The sequence below is a fragment of the Cyrtonyx montezumae genome, unplaced genomic scaffold (genome assembly GCF_038088225.1).
Source record: "Cyrtonyx montezumae isolate F1298 unplaced genomic scaffold, pur_monq_1.0 scaffold_11, whole genome shotgun sequence".
In the NCBI taxonomy this organism is placed as follows: domain Eukaryota; kingdom Metazoa; phylum Chordata; class Aves; order Galliformes; family Odontophoridae; genus Cyrtonyx; species Cyrtonyx montezumae.
This window is the reverse complement of record NW_027071837.1, coordinates 10,263,514-10,282,359: the sequence shown is the minus strand read 5'-3', so window position 1 is coordinate 10,282,359 and position 18,846 is coordinate 10,263,514. Positions and strand designations below refer to the sequence as shown.

At 48.1% G+C, this 18,846-nt stretch overlaps 1 protein-coding gene across 1 annotated transcript in view; it reads left to right on the top strand.

Annotated features, from left to right (window-relative positions):
• The first annotated feature begins 941 nt into the window (after positions 1-941).
• Positions 942-18,846, top strand: part of LOC136044288 (gamma-aminobutyric acid receptor subunit beta-4) — a 63,838-nt gene continuing 45,933 nt past the window's right edge. The window contains exons 1-2 of the mRNA XM_065729528.1: positions 942-1,021; positions 4,753-4,841. Coding sequence (XP_065585600.1) covers positions 942-1,021; positions 4,753-4,841 — 169 coding nt within the window. The remainder of the gene's footprint in view (positions 1,022-4,752; positions 4,842-18,846) is intronic.

Below are 18,846 nucleotides of genomic sequence, written 5' to 3'. Positions count from 1 at the left end.
ATGAGCAGCAAAACTCCACAGGAGCTGCGGCAACAGCACTAGGGAGTCATCCAGCCTCCCTCAGAGAGCAGCTCCTTCCACAGACAGGGATTTATTTATTTTTTACACATGCATATATGCATTCATTTATTTATCGGGTTGCATTTGTTTTTCCTTTTTTTCCTCCTTGTATTATTTTAACCCTTTCAGAAAAGCCCCAAATCATCCAAGTGATGAGCTATAAAATAAAATAGCAGCACGGTGGGGTGGCACTGCTTCCCCTTCCCCCTTAGAAAATAAAGAGGGAGGGGGGAGCAGGTAGATAAAATCCAGAATAAAATCGTATTGCTGAATAACTCACGCCTCCCCCTCACACACACACACTGCACACACGCACACAGACACACACACACCACTCTCTTTCTCCTCCTCCTCTTCTCTGAAGGTGGGTAGCAGGAGCCATGCAACATCTGCAGAACCGGATGGCAAAAGAGCAGGAGGAAAAATAATCCAAGTGGAGTGCTCAAGGGACACTGAGTTCTTTTTTTCTTTTTTTTTTTTTCCTTTTTTTTTTTTCCTTTTTTTCCTTTTTTTCCCTTCTTCTCCTTCTTCTCCACGTACCTGTGAGATTCGATTTCACATTTTGCTAAGCTCATTTTGGGGCATTTTATTTTTCTTTCTCTTGGGATTTTCTCCATTGCCAGAGGATGTCTCTTGTTGAGAGGATGCTGAAAGGAAGAAGAAACGAATTCTTTGACTGGCACTGAAGGAGGGGGGGGGGAATATTTTTCCCCCACATTTTTTAGTTTTTCTCATTATTCTTTTTCTCCGGGAAATCACTAATTGGGGGGGGTCGGTTTCTTTTTTCCCTCCCCCCCTTTCTTTGGAGGGGGATTTTAGGAGATCCATCCTTCTTTCCCCTCCCCTCCAAAGATTTTTTTTCATCCTTCGTCTTTGTGGAAATGTGGACATTTCAGGCAGACAGATTGAGTGGAATTGTCTCTGCTTTAGCAGCTCTTTGTGTCGCCTGCTGTGCGCAAAGGTAAGGATTGCGATCCCAGGCTGCAGGGACAGGGGGGCTGATACAGGGGATGTTTGCTTTCTTTGGGATTTTCTCCATCGATCTGCGTGTGGGAAAGGGGAGGGGGTCCTTTCCCCAAATTGCTTCCAAAGCCGCCTGTTGTTGTTATTTCCCAGCCCGTGTCATGCCAGGGGGAGGAGGGATGCTCATACATGCAATGTGCTGCAGACAGAGCCCACCTCGCAGCCCACTTGCAGCGTGTCCCCCCCCCCACCCCTTCCTGCTCAACCTGGGGGGAAAACAACAAAACGAAGCGCTTTGCTGGGAAACATGGTGTCTGTGGGAGCCGAGCTGCGTGCATACGCACCCGGCACAGGGCTGCCTTGGCTGTGCCTGTGTTGCACACACACACACACACACACACACACACACACACACGGTGCACACGCAGCCACATCACATCCAGGCGTGCTGTGCCGTTCGCAGAGCCCAGCTCCGCAGTGCACAGGAGGCGATGCCTACGTCTGTGCCTACACGCAGATTTATGGCATGCCACATAATCATCTGGGGGTGCAGCCGGCTCAGATACAGCCCTGCATGTACGCATCCATCTGTGCTGATTGGCTGCACACATGTGCATGGCGACGCACCAACAGCACGGCGCGGTTTACCTGCTCTGTGTGTAGCCATGTCAATGTTTGCACTGCTTCCCTGCATGCCCAGGCTGCAGCTATTCCTGGTGCACGCCTTGAGCACTCCGAGCAATCCCAGCAGCCAGAGGTGCAGGCGCTCATCCAGCCTAGACAAGGTGTACGGAGCACACCTGTTTGCTCTGACACAGGCATTCCTGCTGCCTGCACACACAGGAGCAGTGCTGCCCGCTCCTACTCACCCTCCTTCTGACAGATGCAGGCAGGTGGGTTTGTACGTGTGCTGGGGTGGGAGCTGGTGCATTACGGTGCTCAGCCATGCATGCTAACAGAGCATTCCCTTCACACATATGCAGCTCCCTGCACGGGCTTGCATGTCTGTATACACAAAGATTTATGTTCCCATAGTTATAGGCATGCACATGCGCAGTCATGCCCACCTTCTGCACACTATTTGTGCATGATTCTAATGTGTATGGACACATACACAGACATGTTTAGAAGCAAGCATGTAAAGAGCAATGCTCACAGCAGCAGCCTGTGCTCAGACACGTCCTTGCATGTGTATTTATATGTATATTTCTTCTGCTTACATATGTCTTCTCTGGACAGACATTCACCTACAGTCTCAGTGCACATCTCTGCACATCCTGGGGACAAACTGCTCTCCCATGTGCACATGCCTCCAGCTACTCCCACTCATCCCTGCCAGCAGCACAGTGTGCATGTATGTGGATGTTTGGCTGCAGGTGTGCGTGTACATGTAAAGCACATGCACACCCACGCAGCCAGGGACACAGTATTCACAAATTCAGCTCACAAGCTGGATGGACGTGCTCCCTCAGCGGATGCAGACCCACATTTGCCAGGAATAGCACTGACATGCAGCTGCTCGCCCACAGCTGGGCAAATGCACAAGTTGCCTGCTCAGCACGAGAGAAGTGGCTTTGGAGATCTAAAAGAGCACTGAGAGACAAGAGACCTTGTCCTTAATCACAGTGCCAATTTTTGACCTTGTGGGGCCAACTGGTGGGGAGGAAGGAGCCTCTCTAACCCTTTCCCTCCTCTGCCCCTGACTTCATGGACCCTGGCATGTTGGCTGCTGTCTCTGCTTTGGTTTCTTTGCCCATACTGAAAGGGTAACACAGCTTCCTGAGCTCATGTCTTGTGTGAGGTAGAAGTGCCTAGCCCCACTGAGAAATGCATACTTTGTATGCTGAATATGGAAATCTATGAACATAAAAATCTTTGTGCCCAGGAGTGACTATCTAGAGACGAAAAATGCTGATGGACACTAATACAGTGAATACATATATACAAAAGTACATGGCAAAAACTTGCATACCTGCATAGAAATCCACAGGTGCAAATATCCTTGCAAGCACAAGCACAGTACTGTGAAAACATCCACCTGCATGCCCCTTCTGGCCTTCTTACAGTGATTAAAACAACGCTCTCTAAGGATATCTCTTTGTAAGGTGCTCAGTCAGGGCAGCCACTCAGCAACAACCCTGGCACAAGTGCTGAAGGGTTTGTGCCTGCACCAAAGCTGGGCTGGGGAGGTGTGCTGGCTCACATTGTACATCACTGGCTGAGAGATCCCTGCACATCCACAGCCTCACTGCATGCCCAGTCTCACCAGTCTCATATGCCTCCATCCACTTGGGTACAGAGAACCTGGCCCCAGCCCATGGTACCCATCAATTCCTGCTTCTTTGCAGGAAACCATGTCCACATCCCACCTTCTCCTCACAACCCATCAGAGCACCTGTAGTCCCCTCCATGAAGACCTGGATGTCATCACACACATGCATGTGTTTCTGCGCATCTGTCACAGCTGTAGCCTTGAGCTCCAGTGCTTTGTTGTGTCTGCATGGCCCTGTGGCCATGCAGGAGGCCATGCATACCCCATAGAGTCAGCCCTGTGTGTGTGTGTGTCTGGAGACACACAGACATGTCAGGACAGACGCTGGTGTCCGGCCAGGCACAGGCTGGCTGGCAGAGGTAGTGCCATGGTGCAGCTTTCCTTTGACTTAGATGGATGTGGGAGGCAGTGCTGACAGGGAGACATGCTGTTCTGGTGGGTGACTGCAAGAAGCAGTGCTTGTTACCACCAGGGACCCTATTTCTCATGCAGAGCAGGGGATGGAGGATGGCACAGGGGCTGAGTTCCAGGTGACAGAACCTATATACCCCACAACATGGAATAGATTCAATATTTTTAGTATCATCTGCATTCTGGTTTCCTACCTTTGGTTTTGCTTTGCCTCACGGGCTTCTTTTAGTGGGAGCACTCTTCTCTCTGAGATGGCTGGGGGGGCTGAAACTGCTGAAGCAGGGACAGCCCTGCATGACATGACAGTCAGGGGGCCGGAGGGCAAGGCGCCGTGCCCTGGCACACATAGCAGAAGATGGACCCTGCCTCCCATCTCTGCCTCCTGATTCGCGTTGCTAAGAAGCCATGGTGATGCTGAGTGGCAGAAAATGAATTTTTACATGCCAAAGATTGGTTGTGTGTTATGACATTGCTTTTTCCTGTCCTTCAATAGCATGAACACAAATCTGGGTGCACAGGGAGGCAGAGCTTGCACTGGGTTGTGGCAGTGCAGGCTGTGTGTTTGGGGGCAGGTGTGCAGTGGGAACATCAGTGCATGGGTGTCCACTCTGTGCAGTGTGAAATTGGTGGAAGTTGTCCAGAAAGGTGGGTTGGTGGCCAGGGTGCACCAGGCTGTGGGATGGCTGGGATGCAGCCATGCACTGGGAGGCAGCACAGGTTGCATGGTCCTGTGGGATGCAAGGAGTCATCACAGAATCATAGAATGGCCTGGGTTTTAAAGTACCTCAAAGATCAACTAGTTTTAACCCCCTGCCATGGGCAGGGTCACCAACCAGGCTGCCCAGAGAGCAAGACCTCCAGTCTTGCCTTGAATGCCTGCAGGGATGAGGCATCCACAACCTCTCTGGGCAATCTGAGGGACTCTCTGGGCCCTGTGGGATGCTGTGGGATATGAAGAATGCTGTGGTTGAGCTAGATGGTTGGGATCCCCATGTACGGGTCTGGGAGCACAAAGGATGACAAGGATTCTCTCCTTTTTGTTTCAGCCCATCCACTGGGAATATTTCTGTGGTGAAAGAGATTGTGGACAAACTGCTGAAGGGCTATGACGTCCGCCTCAGGCCTGACTTTGGAGGTATGGTGATGGCTGATTGCGGGGAGTGGAGCACGGGATCCTGCCTGCATCATGTACCACCCTGCAACATGCTCCCTCCTGCCGCCTCCCTCACATTTTCTTCCTCTCTGTGGTTTCCCTCCTCCTCTCCTCCCACCTTCTCCTCCCTGCTCTTCCTCATCCTTCCCCATCCCTGGCTCCTTGGTCTCTCCAATGCCTGCTTTGGCCCCTGGCTCAGCTGAGCACTGAGCTCTGCAGGCATGAGCCAGCTCTCAGTGCAGGTTCAATGTTGCTGAGAGCCACTGGAGATGTGAAGTGTAGAAAAAAAGAGGAACTCTATCCTGAATTTGCAGTGTCTGCAGACAGATGGGGGACTGTTCATGGTAGGATGTTTCTGAGGACATTTTGCTGAGGCAGACGTTCTGGATTTTCTCTACCCTAAACTTTCCTCTCTCAAGGACCACAGTTCATGTCTCCATAACTTCTGCTGCTCCTGGTGCCAGATTTTATAGCTACTCTCCCTGCAGATGGTTGAGATGTCCATTGGCAAGGCTGTCAGTTGGTCTGTATCCCTTAATGACAATGTGGGATAAAATATTACTTGGAGAGCCACTGACCTCATTGTTGTTCAGCAGAAGATGGAAAGATCTGCGATTCCTCTCTTGTATTCTGTGAGCAGAAAGGAAAATGGGAAGGGTTTGTTCTTGTTGCCCTGGTGGAGATGAAATATGAAATAATTCTTGGGTATTGTCATACTGCAGGGCACTGCTAAGGTCTGTCTGTTGGAAAGATGCAGGCACTGGAGATCCCACCACTGACTGCGTGGTCAGAGAACATCTCAAGAAGTTGTGGGGGGGGTGTTGGAGCACTCCTGGCTTCAACTACCATGCTTGGCTTTTTTCAGTCTTCTCTGGGCAATGCCAGTTTCTCCTCAGGAGGAGGAGTGTGAGACTGGGGGAGCTTAAGTCTGAGGAGGTCAGATGTTCTCTAGACAACTGCTGGGAAGCAGATTCATTTATGGGCGTTTGAAGGGAGCAGCTACCAGAGTCAGGTCAATGGAGGGCAAGGGAGGAATTTTCCTGATCCAAATCTCCTTGAAACCATTGCTGTGGAATATTGCTGTGAACATTACTGGGAAATATTGCTGTGGATTTCTTCAGGTTTTGAAGTCACCCTGGTGATATGAGAGCAGCACAAGGTGCTGTTGGTCCAGGGCTTGTGGGGGCTGTGGGATGGGGCAATGCTTGTTCCTCCATGGTGCAGCTGGGTGTTGCTTCAGTGCAGTAGGGTATGGCCTTGTGAGCATATGCAAGACGGCGGGGTTCCTTCCTCTGCCTCCTCTCCTTTGGATGTGAGATGTGGCTGGATTGTTTTAAGGGTCTATCTGGGAAATATGAAATGCCCCTATTAGCTGACCTGCCCCAATCACAGGAATTGGTGCAGTCACATTTTATGGGGAAGGGAGAACTGCAGAGATGACATAAAAAGAGCGAGGAAAACCATATCCTAAGCTGCTGAGATTATTATGTTACAGTAAAACAGAAGGTAACCTGGCTCCACGGGGGCACAGAGCAGAGGGGTGGGGGGAGCTTTGGAGGTCCTGCACCTCCAGATCCCTGGGACACCCATATTGCCCCTGGGATGCACCACCCCATTCTTCAGTCCAGGTACTGGTGATGCTGCTGGCTCTCTGCGTACTGCATGGGCTGGGCTGAGCACGCAGTGCCTCCATTCTGACTGTAAAATGGATGTTTTTGAAAAACCATCACAGTTTATTTGATTTTACCTTGAATTCCCAAAGTACAAAGTGCATTTTCCTCACTCAAGCTGAGAAAGAGAAAGAAAGCAGTAGACTTAATTCCTGTACGCATCTCACTGCTGCCTTTCACCCTCTCTTGCCCCTCCCTGTGCTCGGGAGTGCAAAGAACCCTCTGGCAGTACTCACTATTGTGTCTTCAGTGCTCAGTGTGCAGAAATACCCTAACTCTCAACATGTCTGGCTCTGTGCTCTTGAGGCTAAGATTCTTTGTGGAAAAATTGCCATCTATAAATAAGGAAAAGATGGGCTGAGAGGTGGGTCTGAAAACTGGAGGTCATTAGTTTGTACACCCAAGGAAAAACAGTGGAAGTCTCCTAGCACCACCACTGTCCTTAAAGCTCACCAGCTTTCTGAGGTTTTGGGGCAAATCCATTGCTAGGATAAATCCAGAGAGATCACAACAAGAGTCATTTAACCTGTAGTGGTTTCTGGACCCAGAAGACTTGAGGACTGGGCTGTTCTCCAGGACAGTGCCCGTGCCTTGGATGCTGGGCAAGATGGGTATAAGCCATCTCTGCTTGGGAAGGTGATTACTCTTCACCCACTTGAGCTCTGATTCTGAGAAGACCATATAGGGTGAGCTATGAATGTCTGAGATGGCATCTTAGTGGAATGGCAAGTCTTGTTTGGAGCTATGGCCCAAGAGGAACAGCATAAGGATGTCTTAGGGCTGACACAGCTGTGACCAAAGTCTCTGGCTGGACAGGGAGATGGAAGCAAAACAGCTCCTCTCCCCTTCTGGCATAAAGGAACACATTCCCCACTTTCAACCTCACACCCTTGGTCCTTTATTCTATCCACAACTATGATCTGACCCCAGTCCATCTGTAGTGCCAGGCTCAGTTTTGAGGCAGAAGATTGCAGAAATCAGCCCACTGGCCTCAAAGTGAAGAATGCTGCTTCCCTCCTTTCCCTGGAGAAAGGATTTCCAGCAGCACCACAAACCTTTGCGCTGCTGTCTCCATCCAAGGGTCCTCCTTGTCCCAGCACCCCCATTGCACCTGGAATGTGGTGCTTTAACAGCTCCAAATGCAACTCACAGTTCCCAAGTCCTCTTTTTTTTTTTTTTTTTTTTTTTGAAAGAGAATGAGAACTCCGGCTAATGCCAAAAGGAGGACAGGCCTGCTGGGGATTGCAGTTCACTTTTTAATTTTGAGATGCCTCGTTAGCTCCGGGCCGAGCTGAGTGGCTGAGAAGCATCAGCCACTCACTCTCCTCCCCTCCCCTCCAGCCCCTGGAAACACATTAGGCCGATGAGCAGGTCGGCTCTCAGGGGTGGTGTGGTGGCACCGAGTGTGACACGCTCACCTGGGAGCCGAGCTGAATGGCAGGAAATATGGGAAAAGGGGGGAAAGTTGGATCAATATAGGGGTGATGGAAAAATCCAGGAGCACCTCCTCCAGAAAGCCATCCTGGGTTAGCAGAAGCTGCCCAAGGAGTCAGACGCCAGGAGAAGTAGAGTGGGTGATACTGAAGTGGATGCTGTGGGGACAGCAGGTACATCCTCATCCTTGGGTGCAGGTGATAAACCCTTCAGCCCTGGTGAGCCCTGGTCATTCCATCTTACTTTCCAGATACTGTCTTCCAAACCCTAGGAGAGCATGCCAGGTCAAGGGGATGTGGGACAGCAGCACACGTGGAGGGATAGCAATGCTCAGTTTTCATGGGCTCAGCAAGGAGAAAGGTCAAGGTGTCATCACAACACAGCTCTAAGGGGTTTGGCCAGAACTGTGGTGAGGATCTAGACCAGGTTTGGGGGAAGTATCCATAGGGCAGGAGAAAGATTAAGCCAGTTTGCTGGAGATCTCTGCCTTGGTGCTGCAAGAGTGGCAGTGGAAGGGAGGGAAGGAGCTTTTTAGGGAGGTACTATGGAGCCTGCTCAGCTCTGGGGGAACAGGGCAGCTCACAGGGAGACCAAGTGGCAGTGGCAGGGATCCAATAGGCCCTGCCCTGGGGGATCAGTGACACAGAGGTCAGTGCCTCCTTCCAGGTGGGTTACAAGCCAGGCCATGGCACAGCAAACAGGATATAGCAAATCCCCATGTAGAACTGGACGATGCTGCAGATCTGTTCTGGGAAGCATTGCAAAGCTACAGCTGGGGGAGAGGGAGAGTTTTCAGAGCAGCACCCTGGTTCTTGTAAGTGCTCTTAGGCACTCACTTTCAGAAGCATTAGTACCATAGGAGGAAAAAAAAATAAAAAGAAAGAAAGATACAAGAAAAAAAAAAAAGACAAAGTAAATGAAGACTTTCTTGCCCGAGGGTAGAGAAGCCAGTGAAGGAATGGCAGGAGGATCCTGCTTGAGCTCAGTGACTCAGCTGCTCTCTGTTGGTGCAACATTTCCAACCTGAAACTTTGCAAGACTTTCTCTTCTTTCAAGGAGCTAATGGAAAGAGGACCCTGTATGGAATCTTTTCAGACCTTAGTCAAAAAACAAGGGGATGTTATCCCCTGCTCCTTGTCCCCTGCCAATCTAGAAATGCAGGGTTTCTAGTGTTGCTCCTGGGTGATGTACATGGTGTCTGAAAATGTGTAGTGAGAAGGGAATTATGACATATGTTTCCATGTTTCCTATTTATCCATGACCATGGGTTCAGCAGCTCCTCCCACTCCAGTTTTTATTCACAATTCCCTAGGAAGGATTAGGGTGTAAAGGGTCTTGGATCCAAATGAACCCAGTCTTTGGGCTCTTGGAGAGCCCATGCTCTGCTCCTTGTCTGCTGAGTCTAGCTTCCCAGCTTCCATCAACCTTGCCCCCATCTCACCCCTCTCCTTTAAGACATGAACCCATCCTTCCGCTGCCCACCCTACTTCTCCTTGTCCTTCCTGCCCTCATCCCTCTCTGCTCCATCTCACCTGCATTGTCCCGTGGTTCCAGCCTCCCCCATGCCTCTCGTTCCCCAGCACTACTTCCTCAGGGGCAGTAAAGTCCACCCCAAGTTCTGTGGACCTGGGGACAAAATCTTCAGCCATTCCCTGTGTAACGACATGGCTTTAAACCCAGAACTGCAAAAACAAACGATTGCTGATGCATAAAGTGTTGCAGTGAAGTACTGTCAGTAGTTAAGAGCTCAGAAAGCAGCAGGGCTGGCAGGAGTGACAGTGTTGGCTGGCACCAATGCGGCAGGAGGCAGTGGGGCCAAGCTCTGACCCCCCAGCCGTGCACGGCTGAGAAACAACTGGTCCCAGTGGCACTGTACTGGAAGGAACGGGAATTTGGTGGCTTATGTAGGCAGTGCTGGCAGTGTTGCATAGTGCTAAGGCTCACTGAAAGTGTTCCTGTTTTCTACTGCGTATAAGGCTTGGCCACTGTGCTCTTGTGGATTTTTTTTTCCATGTAGCTAGCTTGCTTTCACTTTTCTGAGGAAAGGGGAAATTTTAGGCAAAACGATTCAGATATTTCTGAGAACAAGCTGAGGTACATATGTGATGGTTGTTTTTTCCGTTTTTCAAAATGCTGGGGGTGAAGTTGGCAGCACCTCAGCAGGGCTGGCCCTGGTACACACACAGCTGCTGCCCAGGACCACCACCCCAGCACGGTGACTCTGGCATCTTGATGCCATCCCAGTGAGGCAGGGAAGGAGAGAGCACCTTGCAGGATGGAGCTGCAGCCCTGCCCTTCCAGGGCTTAGTCCTCAGCTCTGCATCTCTCTTCCCTTCTCTTTCTGTGAGAAAAATGTTAAATTCCCAGAGTGGCCAGATTTGACTTCCTCAGTGTTTCTGAGATGACTTCAGCCAATACTTTTGCATGCTTTGGGGAAGAGAATTGGGTCCCAGAAGGATGGCACCTCCATGGCCATCCTTCACTGTCCGCGGGAGGGACTGTCCAGAGCTGAACACACATTAACCTGCTACTTTGCAGCCTGACTGCAGTGGGAGATATCACCTTTCCTTCCCTCTACCCAAGGGGAGTAGCTCTTGGTTTGAAAACAGGGGACTGAATAGGAGAAAAGGAGTAAATGGAGGAAGGAGAAGTCTGGAAAATTTAGCAAACCCCCGTGCTACCAGGGCCAAAGTGAAGGTGGATTAGTCACCAGGGCTACCAGCAGTCCCACCCTTCTTCCTAAGGAAAGGTTGTTGAGAAAAGTGTGTCGTTGGTTAAAATCGGCTGCAGCTGCTCGGCCCCTGCTTCCTCCCCCATGTATGTGACTTTGGCTCCAGACCATGGGTCACATCCTCTCTAGGGCTAATCCAGAAAGAAGATGACAACCTCCTGCTGTTGTGTCTTACTTCATTAGCCAAAGTGGCAGGAAATGAAAGGATCCAGTCCTTCTTGGGACATATGTGGACGTTAACACATTGCCACATGATGGGATTTCTATTTTTTTCACTTTGCTCTTTTTATAGGAAATGCATACTGTGAAAAGGACTTTGAGGTTGTGAAGTCAAACACTCAGGACTTCAGAAGAGCCACAGTTGAGGTTGCTTCCTGGCTCTGCATTTGTTCTCCTTGTGAGGGTGCACCTGCAGGAGAGCTCCAACTGCTTCCTCATGCACACCTCCACAGAGCACCCAGGGGATGATGCTGTTACACATGGAGCTGCTCCTTCGTGTTTCCCTCACTCAAAAGGGGCACAGGCTGCCAGCGTGATAGTAGGGATGAGCTGAGGTGGTCGTGGCAAATGATTAGGACAGACAGAGACAGGAGAGGTTGGAGAGAGCTGCACGTCTGGTGCAAAGCCTCGGAATAAGCATTGTGCTTGTGCTTATGCTTTCTTGACTGCTCCATATTGAGATGTGCTCCTATAGAACTAATTGTTTTAGTTTCTGCTGTCAAATACGTAAGTACAGTGTGAGCATCTTCACACTTCCCCACTGAGGAGTCAGAAGTATCCCCTGCTGTGGGGTGCCCAGCCAAAACACCTGATTTTCCAGACTGCTTAGCAGTGCTGTATTCAGCATGTGACATGCTCGAAGCATGGTGCCTATTCATATCAGCCACAGCTGTGAGGGCTCATCCCCATGCCCCAGTAGGCAGGCAAGGTCCATGAAAACCTGTAAGATCTGGGTTTAGGATTGTGACATGTCCAACACTGGAGAACAGGACACAGCTACACAAACATCTTTCCTTTCCTGGAGGCCTCCTCCTTACTCACTGCATGGCTATCAGATTTTCAGCAAAGCATCCAGGGACCCTGCTGACAGCACTGTCCTCCCATATATAATCCTACATCATCCTCAGAGCAAATCCATCCTCTATTGAACAAGGAAGAGGAATGAACAAGTATCTTGAGGACTCTTTAAGAACTGCCTGTATTACATTTAGTCAGCAGTGGGCACGTTTCCACTTGTGTTTCATCCCTTTTGTTTTTTGGGTGCAGCAATACTTTAGAATTTTTAGTCCCACCCTCCAGTGTTACCTATCTTGCAAACTTCTTGTTGTATGCTGAATATATTTGTGCTTTCATCCATGGCTCCACAACGGCCTTCAGTGATAGGAAGCTCCTGGTGGTATGACATAGACAGCAATGGAGATGGGTTCCCCTGACTCTCTGAACAAAGCAAGGTTGGATTTGGGTGTCTGAGCAATCTGAATGCCTGCCCTAGAGCAGTGCTCAGTATCACCAAGTGTTATTTGCTGGATTCAGTATCCAGCGAAGGACATGAAGGCTTACTGTCATCCATGAAAGCACTATACTTTCACAGCAACAGACGTTGATTCTTCTGCCTGTGACAAATTCCATGTAGGATTACTGCATTCAGTTGCCCTCCCCTTCCTCGTCCCGATTTGCTGGTGTGGTCTTTCTGTGCCACTCCATCCCAGGACCCTGACACAGCCACCATGGCTGCTGAAGGGCTCTTGAGATCTCTCTGTCTCTAAGAGAAAGATATCATCATCCTTTTTGCAAAGCATTAATTCCAGAAATTTTGCTTCTTTTCTTTGTCACGTTTTTTTTTCTCTTTTATTACAGAGTACACTGTATTCAAGTTACTGATTGGCATAAAAACTTCAATGATTCTTAATTAATTAACTGACCAAAAGCAGGTTGTTGTTTATAGCAAGTCTGGAGGATGTTTGCCATCTCACCTGGACCCATCTTCCTCCTTGATTAATATCTATGTAACACCCAACCATTTCTGAGACTATTCCTGCTAGTAAACCTGCCTTCTAGGGACTGTCATGCAAACAGAATGTAAAAAGAGTGCAAAACTCATTAGTATAAGTCTTTTTGATTACTCAAAATTTATTCCCACAGCCCTAGAGCTGTTCAACAAAACAGCTTCACATATATGTATTGTTCATTTCTTAAGAATCCCAATAGCCCAGTTAGGCTGAAGAATGTTTTTAACCCATAGAGTACAAAATAAAAAACACAGGCTGTGTGTGCATGTCAGATTTCTCACCTGTGACTGGTTCAAAAATAAATAATCAGGAGGCTACTGAAGTGTCAGGCTGAACTGATGTAACAGTTCTTCAGCCGTAGTGACAGCATTTGGTGTGGAAGTCTAAGATCCATTCTCGCAGATAGCCCTTGGTGGGGTTCGTTAAGTGTCTATTTATATCTTGATATTTCATGTGAAATATCATGCACTTGTTAAAAACATCGCTAGAAACACGGACAAGGCAAATAATGTGCTTAATGATGGCAAAAAGCCCATTAAAGGAATTCACATCATGTATATGAGAAAGGGAGAATGCTGGGTGAGGGAGACCCATGGCATGAACAGATCGGTCATATAAACAGGTATTCTGTTGATCCAGTGACTGATCCTGTTCCCATTAAATGGAAAGCAGCTGAGCTCAGCTCAGTCAGCCCTTCTTCCCAGGCTGTAGGAGCACTGCTATTTGCTTTGAGCAGGGTATGAATTTCAGGCTGCTTTGGAGAACACTGATCATGCAATTCCTATAGGCTATTCTTCTGATTCTGGCATTTATTCTTGGTTCTGTGTCAGAGCTAAAAACTCTTTTTCTTCTCTGATCTTCCCTCCCTCCCTTTTCTGTTCCTTTCTATTTCTTCTGCTCTTTGTAGTCCTGAAGGAATAGTGCCGTTAAGTAATTGTGCACTTAGAGATGTCTGTGCTTGTGACAGGGGTGAGCCTCAGCCAAACCTACCATGGCTTGAGTTTCCTTCCCCAGACCTCAGGACCTCTTAGTTCAGGTCTGGGATGGCTCGGAGTACAGTTATGGTTGGAAAAGAGCCTCTGTAAAAATTACATCTTGTTGTTCCATATTTATTCTCCCTCAGTGGTTTCCATGTCAAATTTGCTCAGTTTACCAGTCAAAACAAGATATTTCTACCTGCCAGCTCTGCCAGCTCAGCCTGGGCTCTGGAAATCAAGCTGTGCTCTCTCTGCTCTGGACATCATCACCAGCCAAAAAGGATTCTCAGATCGGGGCTGAGCTGGATGTGATTTTGATTATGCATGAACATAATTTGTTCTCAGGTAGTATTATGGGCTCTGTGTGACAGATAGCAGCAAGGTTTCTGCGCTGTACAAACACTCACTAACACATCTTCCCCACTACCTGTGGGCTGATGGGCTTCTGCTAGCTTCACTGTACAGCTACTGACGCCAAGAGGTGGCAGCCTGTTGGGGGTGGCACAGCAAAACCTGTGGCAGAGCACAGCACGGAACTGGGATGATCTGCTTCCCTATGTTGCTCTTTATTCATAAGAGCAGACCCTAGCACTGTCAGTCCTCTGCTTGGTCACCAAATAGCCTGCAAAACCTCCAGAGGGACGGGTACACATGCCCATCCCTTGCTGTAAAGAAAGAGGAAAGGCTCTGTCATGCAGTGGGTATTAATTTCGTTCACAGATAGTTCTCCTGGTGGATAGAACAGGAGAGCATTCCCCACAGCCTTTCCAGAAAACACAAGATTTTGAATAATCATTGGCTGAATACTTGGAAAATAAGCCATGTGGCAGATAATGGACTCATTGGGTGTGATCGTGCCATATACTGGAGAAACTGGGAAGGGTGTTCCAGATTTTGCAATAGTTCCAGCCTCTACTGTTCTACTGTCCTTCTGTAACCATCAGTGCCAGCAGGAGCAGACACCCTGCCCTTCTCTGCCCAGAGCAAGTCTCAGCCCTCTGAGCCAGCAGGATTATCTCAACCTTTGAAAGCAGTAATACCTTTTATCTGCTACAGAGATCAACTTCTACCAAGAACAATGACCGAGGAGTACTGCATCTCACCCAATTCCTACCACAGAACCAAGAAGAACCAAGGCTTATCAGGCAGCTGAGAAGTGAAAACCCCAAACTGCCCTTTCCCCATCCATGTATCATAACTGCAGCAGTGCTGCGTAACTAGGAAAAGCTTCCTCATTTAGGGATCTTTCCAAACACATCTCCTTTCAGCTACCAGGCAGCTTCCTGATAATCTTGCTCTCTTGCTCTTCTCTTACATGTTGGCTGCATTGGCACTTAAGGGTTGGAGCAGTGGTGATGGTTGGACAAGATGATCTTAGTGGTCTGTTTCAAACGTAACAATTCTGTGATTCAGTCTGGCAAGCCATCTGCAGACTTCTTTCCTGAAGCAGCTTTGTATTAGTGAGACCACAGCAGAAGTTTCTTTCAGGTTTAGAGTAGTTCATGTTCTGGGTAAGAGCAGGTCCAGGAGAGGCATTCTGGTCTGCACTGAGCAGCTCAGCAGGGAATGCACAGTTGCTAAAGCTCCAGGTCTAACACCAGAGGCTTCACTCCAGAACAGGAGGCCACCTAGCTTATGTGTGGGACCTTACTGGTGGAACACTGTCACATGAAGAAAGAAACCTCCAGACAGGGAGAGGAAGCTCCACAAGGCAAACCTCTGTGTGTTAGGTCTGCAGGAATGCCCAGCCTGCTGGATTCTGGGGCAGGGTCTGAGGTTGGCATGACGTTTTCAGAAGAGAGGGAGAGGGTATGTGATGATCTGAGTTTTTCCTCTTATTCTCTTTTCATTTCAAAAAATAGAACATTCATCAGAAGCTCCCCTACATGTTTTTTTCTCTGTTGCACACTAGCTCCTTGCTCGTATCTGAAGCTGAAGAAAAAAAATTGATGAGTACTCAAGTTAATAATGCGTGATTATTATGTTGATGAATTGCTGGAGATGAATATATATGTAAAAACTCTGCAAGATTTGCTCATCCATGCATCCTGAGTGAAAGCAATTATTTTGGTGAACAAATGGTGGCTGTATCTCTTAATAAGAGAAGGGTGGCCTGGGAACTTTGGTCCTGATGATTCTCAGGGATGCTTTTGCCAAATGATAGTTAGCAGAATGATGGAAACACCAGCCTGGGCATCAGTGTTTCAAAACTGACCAACATACAAACTTGAATCCTTTTTCCTATAGCAGTCTTGTAGCTCTCACCCATCACTGTGTATTAATATTTTCCCTGTCTTGACGCTGGAGAAAAAGCAGAACCTGAACAAAGCACATCCAAGTGACCAAAAAACCAGGAGATAAATACACACAATCCCACATTTAACATTTGGAATGAGGGAGGTTTGTTTGTGTGTGCTTTGCTTCTCACGACTTCTAACTCTGGTTCAGGATTTCAATGTGAATTCCATTACATTTTCAGGCCTGACTCACCGCTTTTTTCACTGGCAATACTTGCACTGTAAATCGCCCTGACCTCCACTGAGCATAAGCCTTGGGCACTGTGTGACCCCAAAGCTCTACCTCCAAGATGATCTACATACACAGGAAGGTAGGGGAGGGAAGGGATCAGGTGTGTGATACAGAGGGGTGGTGGTGGGCAGTGTCTGAAGTCAGCATTAGCAAAAGCCCTAATAGCAGTGTATTGGAATGGATGAGCTAGAAATTGAGAAAAGCTGTTTCTCCATCAAACACTTGACAGAAGTAAGGAAAAAATGGCCATCTCTCCCATGGGGACCCCAACCATTGAATTTGCATCATACTGTGGGGTGAAGCATTACCAAGAAGTCACTTACAGGTATGGCAGGGGGCACAGCAGCGCTGTCACTGGAGGTCTCAGCCCTGAGTTTGCTCTTTGCAGAAGTCTGATGTGTCCTGACCTGGGCATTGTGTTTCTTTTTATTTTTTGCTCCTCATGCTGTGCATGTCCTGCTGGATTCACCCAGAAATTAGAGACTGTGATATCCTTTAAAGACACAAGTCTATAACAGTGATGAGGAAGTGTGACTGACTCATTAATGACTGAAAATGGGAAAAAGGAAAACACCTTCTTATTGTCACTTTGATAAAAATGTCAAGTCCAGATATTTTGTTGCTGTTACAAATACTTCCAAGATAGAGTAATGGATTTGATATGAATGGAGAAGCTTGTGTTAACCCATTTAAATTAATTTGGTTCGGCTCATTTTCAGCTAAGGGGATTAGATGGCTCAGGATTTGGTAATGTATGAGAGCGTTTTCCTAGAGAGGTCACATACTCAAATACAGCCCAGGTCTGTAGTTGTTTGGAGGATGATGTTTCCAGGGCATCACAAAAGCAAGCCTCCTCCACGTAGGAGACGTTCATTAAAAAGCTCAGTGCTGAAGAGGTGCGTCAGGACCTTTGTGCTTGGAGAGGTCAGATAAGGTATAAGGTAGACTAATATGCAGTGTGGGAGAATTTCTTACAGCTGCCAGTTGGTATGGTCGCTAAATGGCTTAATGGCCTCAACTTTGTGCCACCATGGCAGCCTTACTCAATGGGAGGAGGTGGGTTGGGATGCCCACTTAGTGCACCCCTTCTGGCTGCGGGTAGGAGGACAGTGGTTGGTGCTGTATTCCTGCCTGTTAGGCTGCTGCAGGAGAGTCATGGTGTGGTAGACATCCAATATTAGGCTTGAACCCAGCAGATAAGCACTCTGCTCCCTCTTGTGTAATTTAAAATACTTAATATCAACAATGTTTTCTAAAGCTCTGCCCTTCTCTACAAGTCCAAGAAAACAAAGTAACTAGCAGTGGGCTAGGAGATGGGGGCCAAAGACTTTCCAGCCTATCTGAATTGGGGATTGGGTAGTTCTGGAAGCAGCAGAGGCTCTGAGGGCAAAAGGGGTACCCCAACTGGAAATGTAGATGGAGCAATAAGTGCCTGATCAAAAGCAGAAAAGATGGATTCCTCCTGAGTCTTCCACAGCTTCCCCAGGTGAGTAGAGCTGTGCCCAGCTGTTGTGCTGGCAGGCCTTCAGGGAGATGCACTTGCCTGCCAGCATCTTAGCAGAGGTAGGAGGGAGCTTTATCAGGTGGAGAAATGTGGAGGTGGCTAATCAGTGTGGGTCTGATGGTTCTTGCTACTGGAGAAAAAAAGCTTTGGTTGATCTGCTGTCAGTCTACGACAAATACTTGTTTGGGAAGCTCTGCTGCCCTCCCACTACCACTTTTGGAGGGGTTTAAGAGCTGAAGAAGTCTGGGAAATTCATTACCTTTGCTTTTTATAGAGCCAGTTCAGTGTAAACGAGTGCAATGTTTGGATGTAAAAGCAAAATCCTTCAAACAAAGTATTTGCTCTGTAGAATGCAAAGCCAGGGATCTGCCTGAGTGTATGTGCCCTGGACAGGGAGGATGGGTGACTTATCCTTGTTCTGCTGCACGCTTATCTCCTGATTGCTGGATCTGTCTTCTGCAGTCTACCTAACAAAGAAACCAATGGCTGTGGCATCCCTGTGAAATAATGGCTGTGGTTTGGGCTGGGTGTTGCCTATTTTGAGGAATAGGAACTGGTGTTCTTCGTGAGATTGCTCTTTAAGAGTTTACTGCTCAAGTTCCACTGATGATGGTTCAGGTTGTTAACTATCAGATCTAGTAAGATGATTCAGCCATGTAGGGCTGTAAATGAGAACAAATATATAGTTTGTGATAAACCTGAAAAGTTATCCCGTCAATTTTCTGTAAACTTACCAAATGTGTATCACGCAGGCAAGAGATAAGCCTGGCTTTGGAAGGCTTTGGATGGTTGGGATAGATGATCTTGTAGGTCTTTTCCAACCTTGGTGATTCTATAATTCTGTCCTTTTCACTGAGGGAGAAGTAGCTTTGAAAGTGTCTCCTGAATGCTGCACCAGGTCTCTATCCAAACCAGATCATATTCTGAGAAGTCAGTGAATTATCTTATTGCTGAAAGCCCTGTGTGCATGTACAGGTGCTTTGCTGAACTGAGTCTACCAGTAGTACAAGTGTTGTAAGGTTGATGTCTACTCTCTTGTTCCATTTTTAAGCCTATACATTGAGATCTTGTTTTTATTCAGCTTGGGAAGCTGTCTAGCAACATCTTTTAAAGTCAGCCTTGATTTAGCTTGC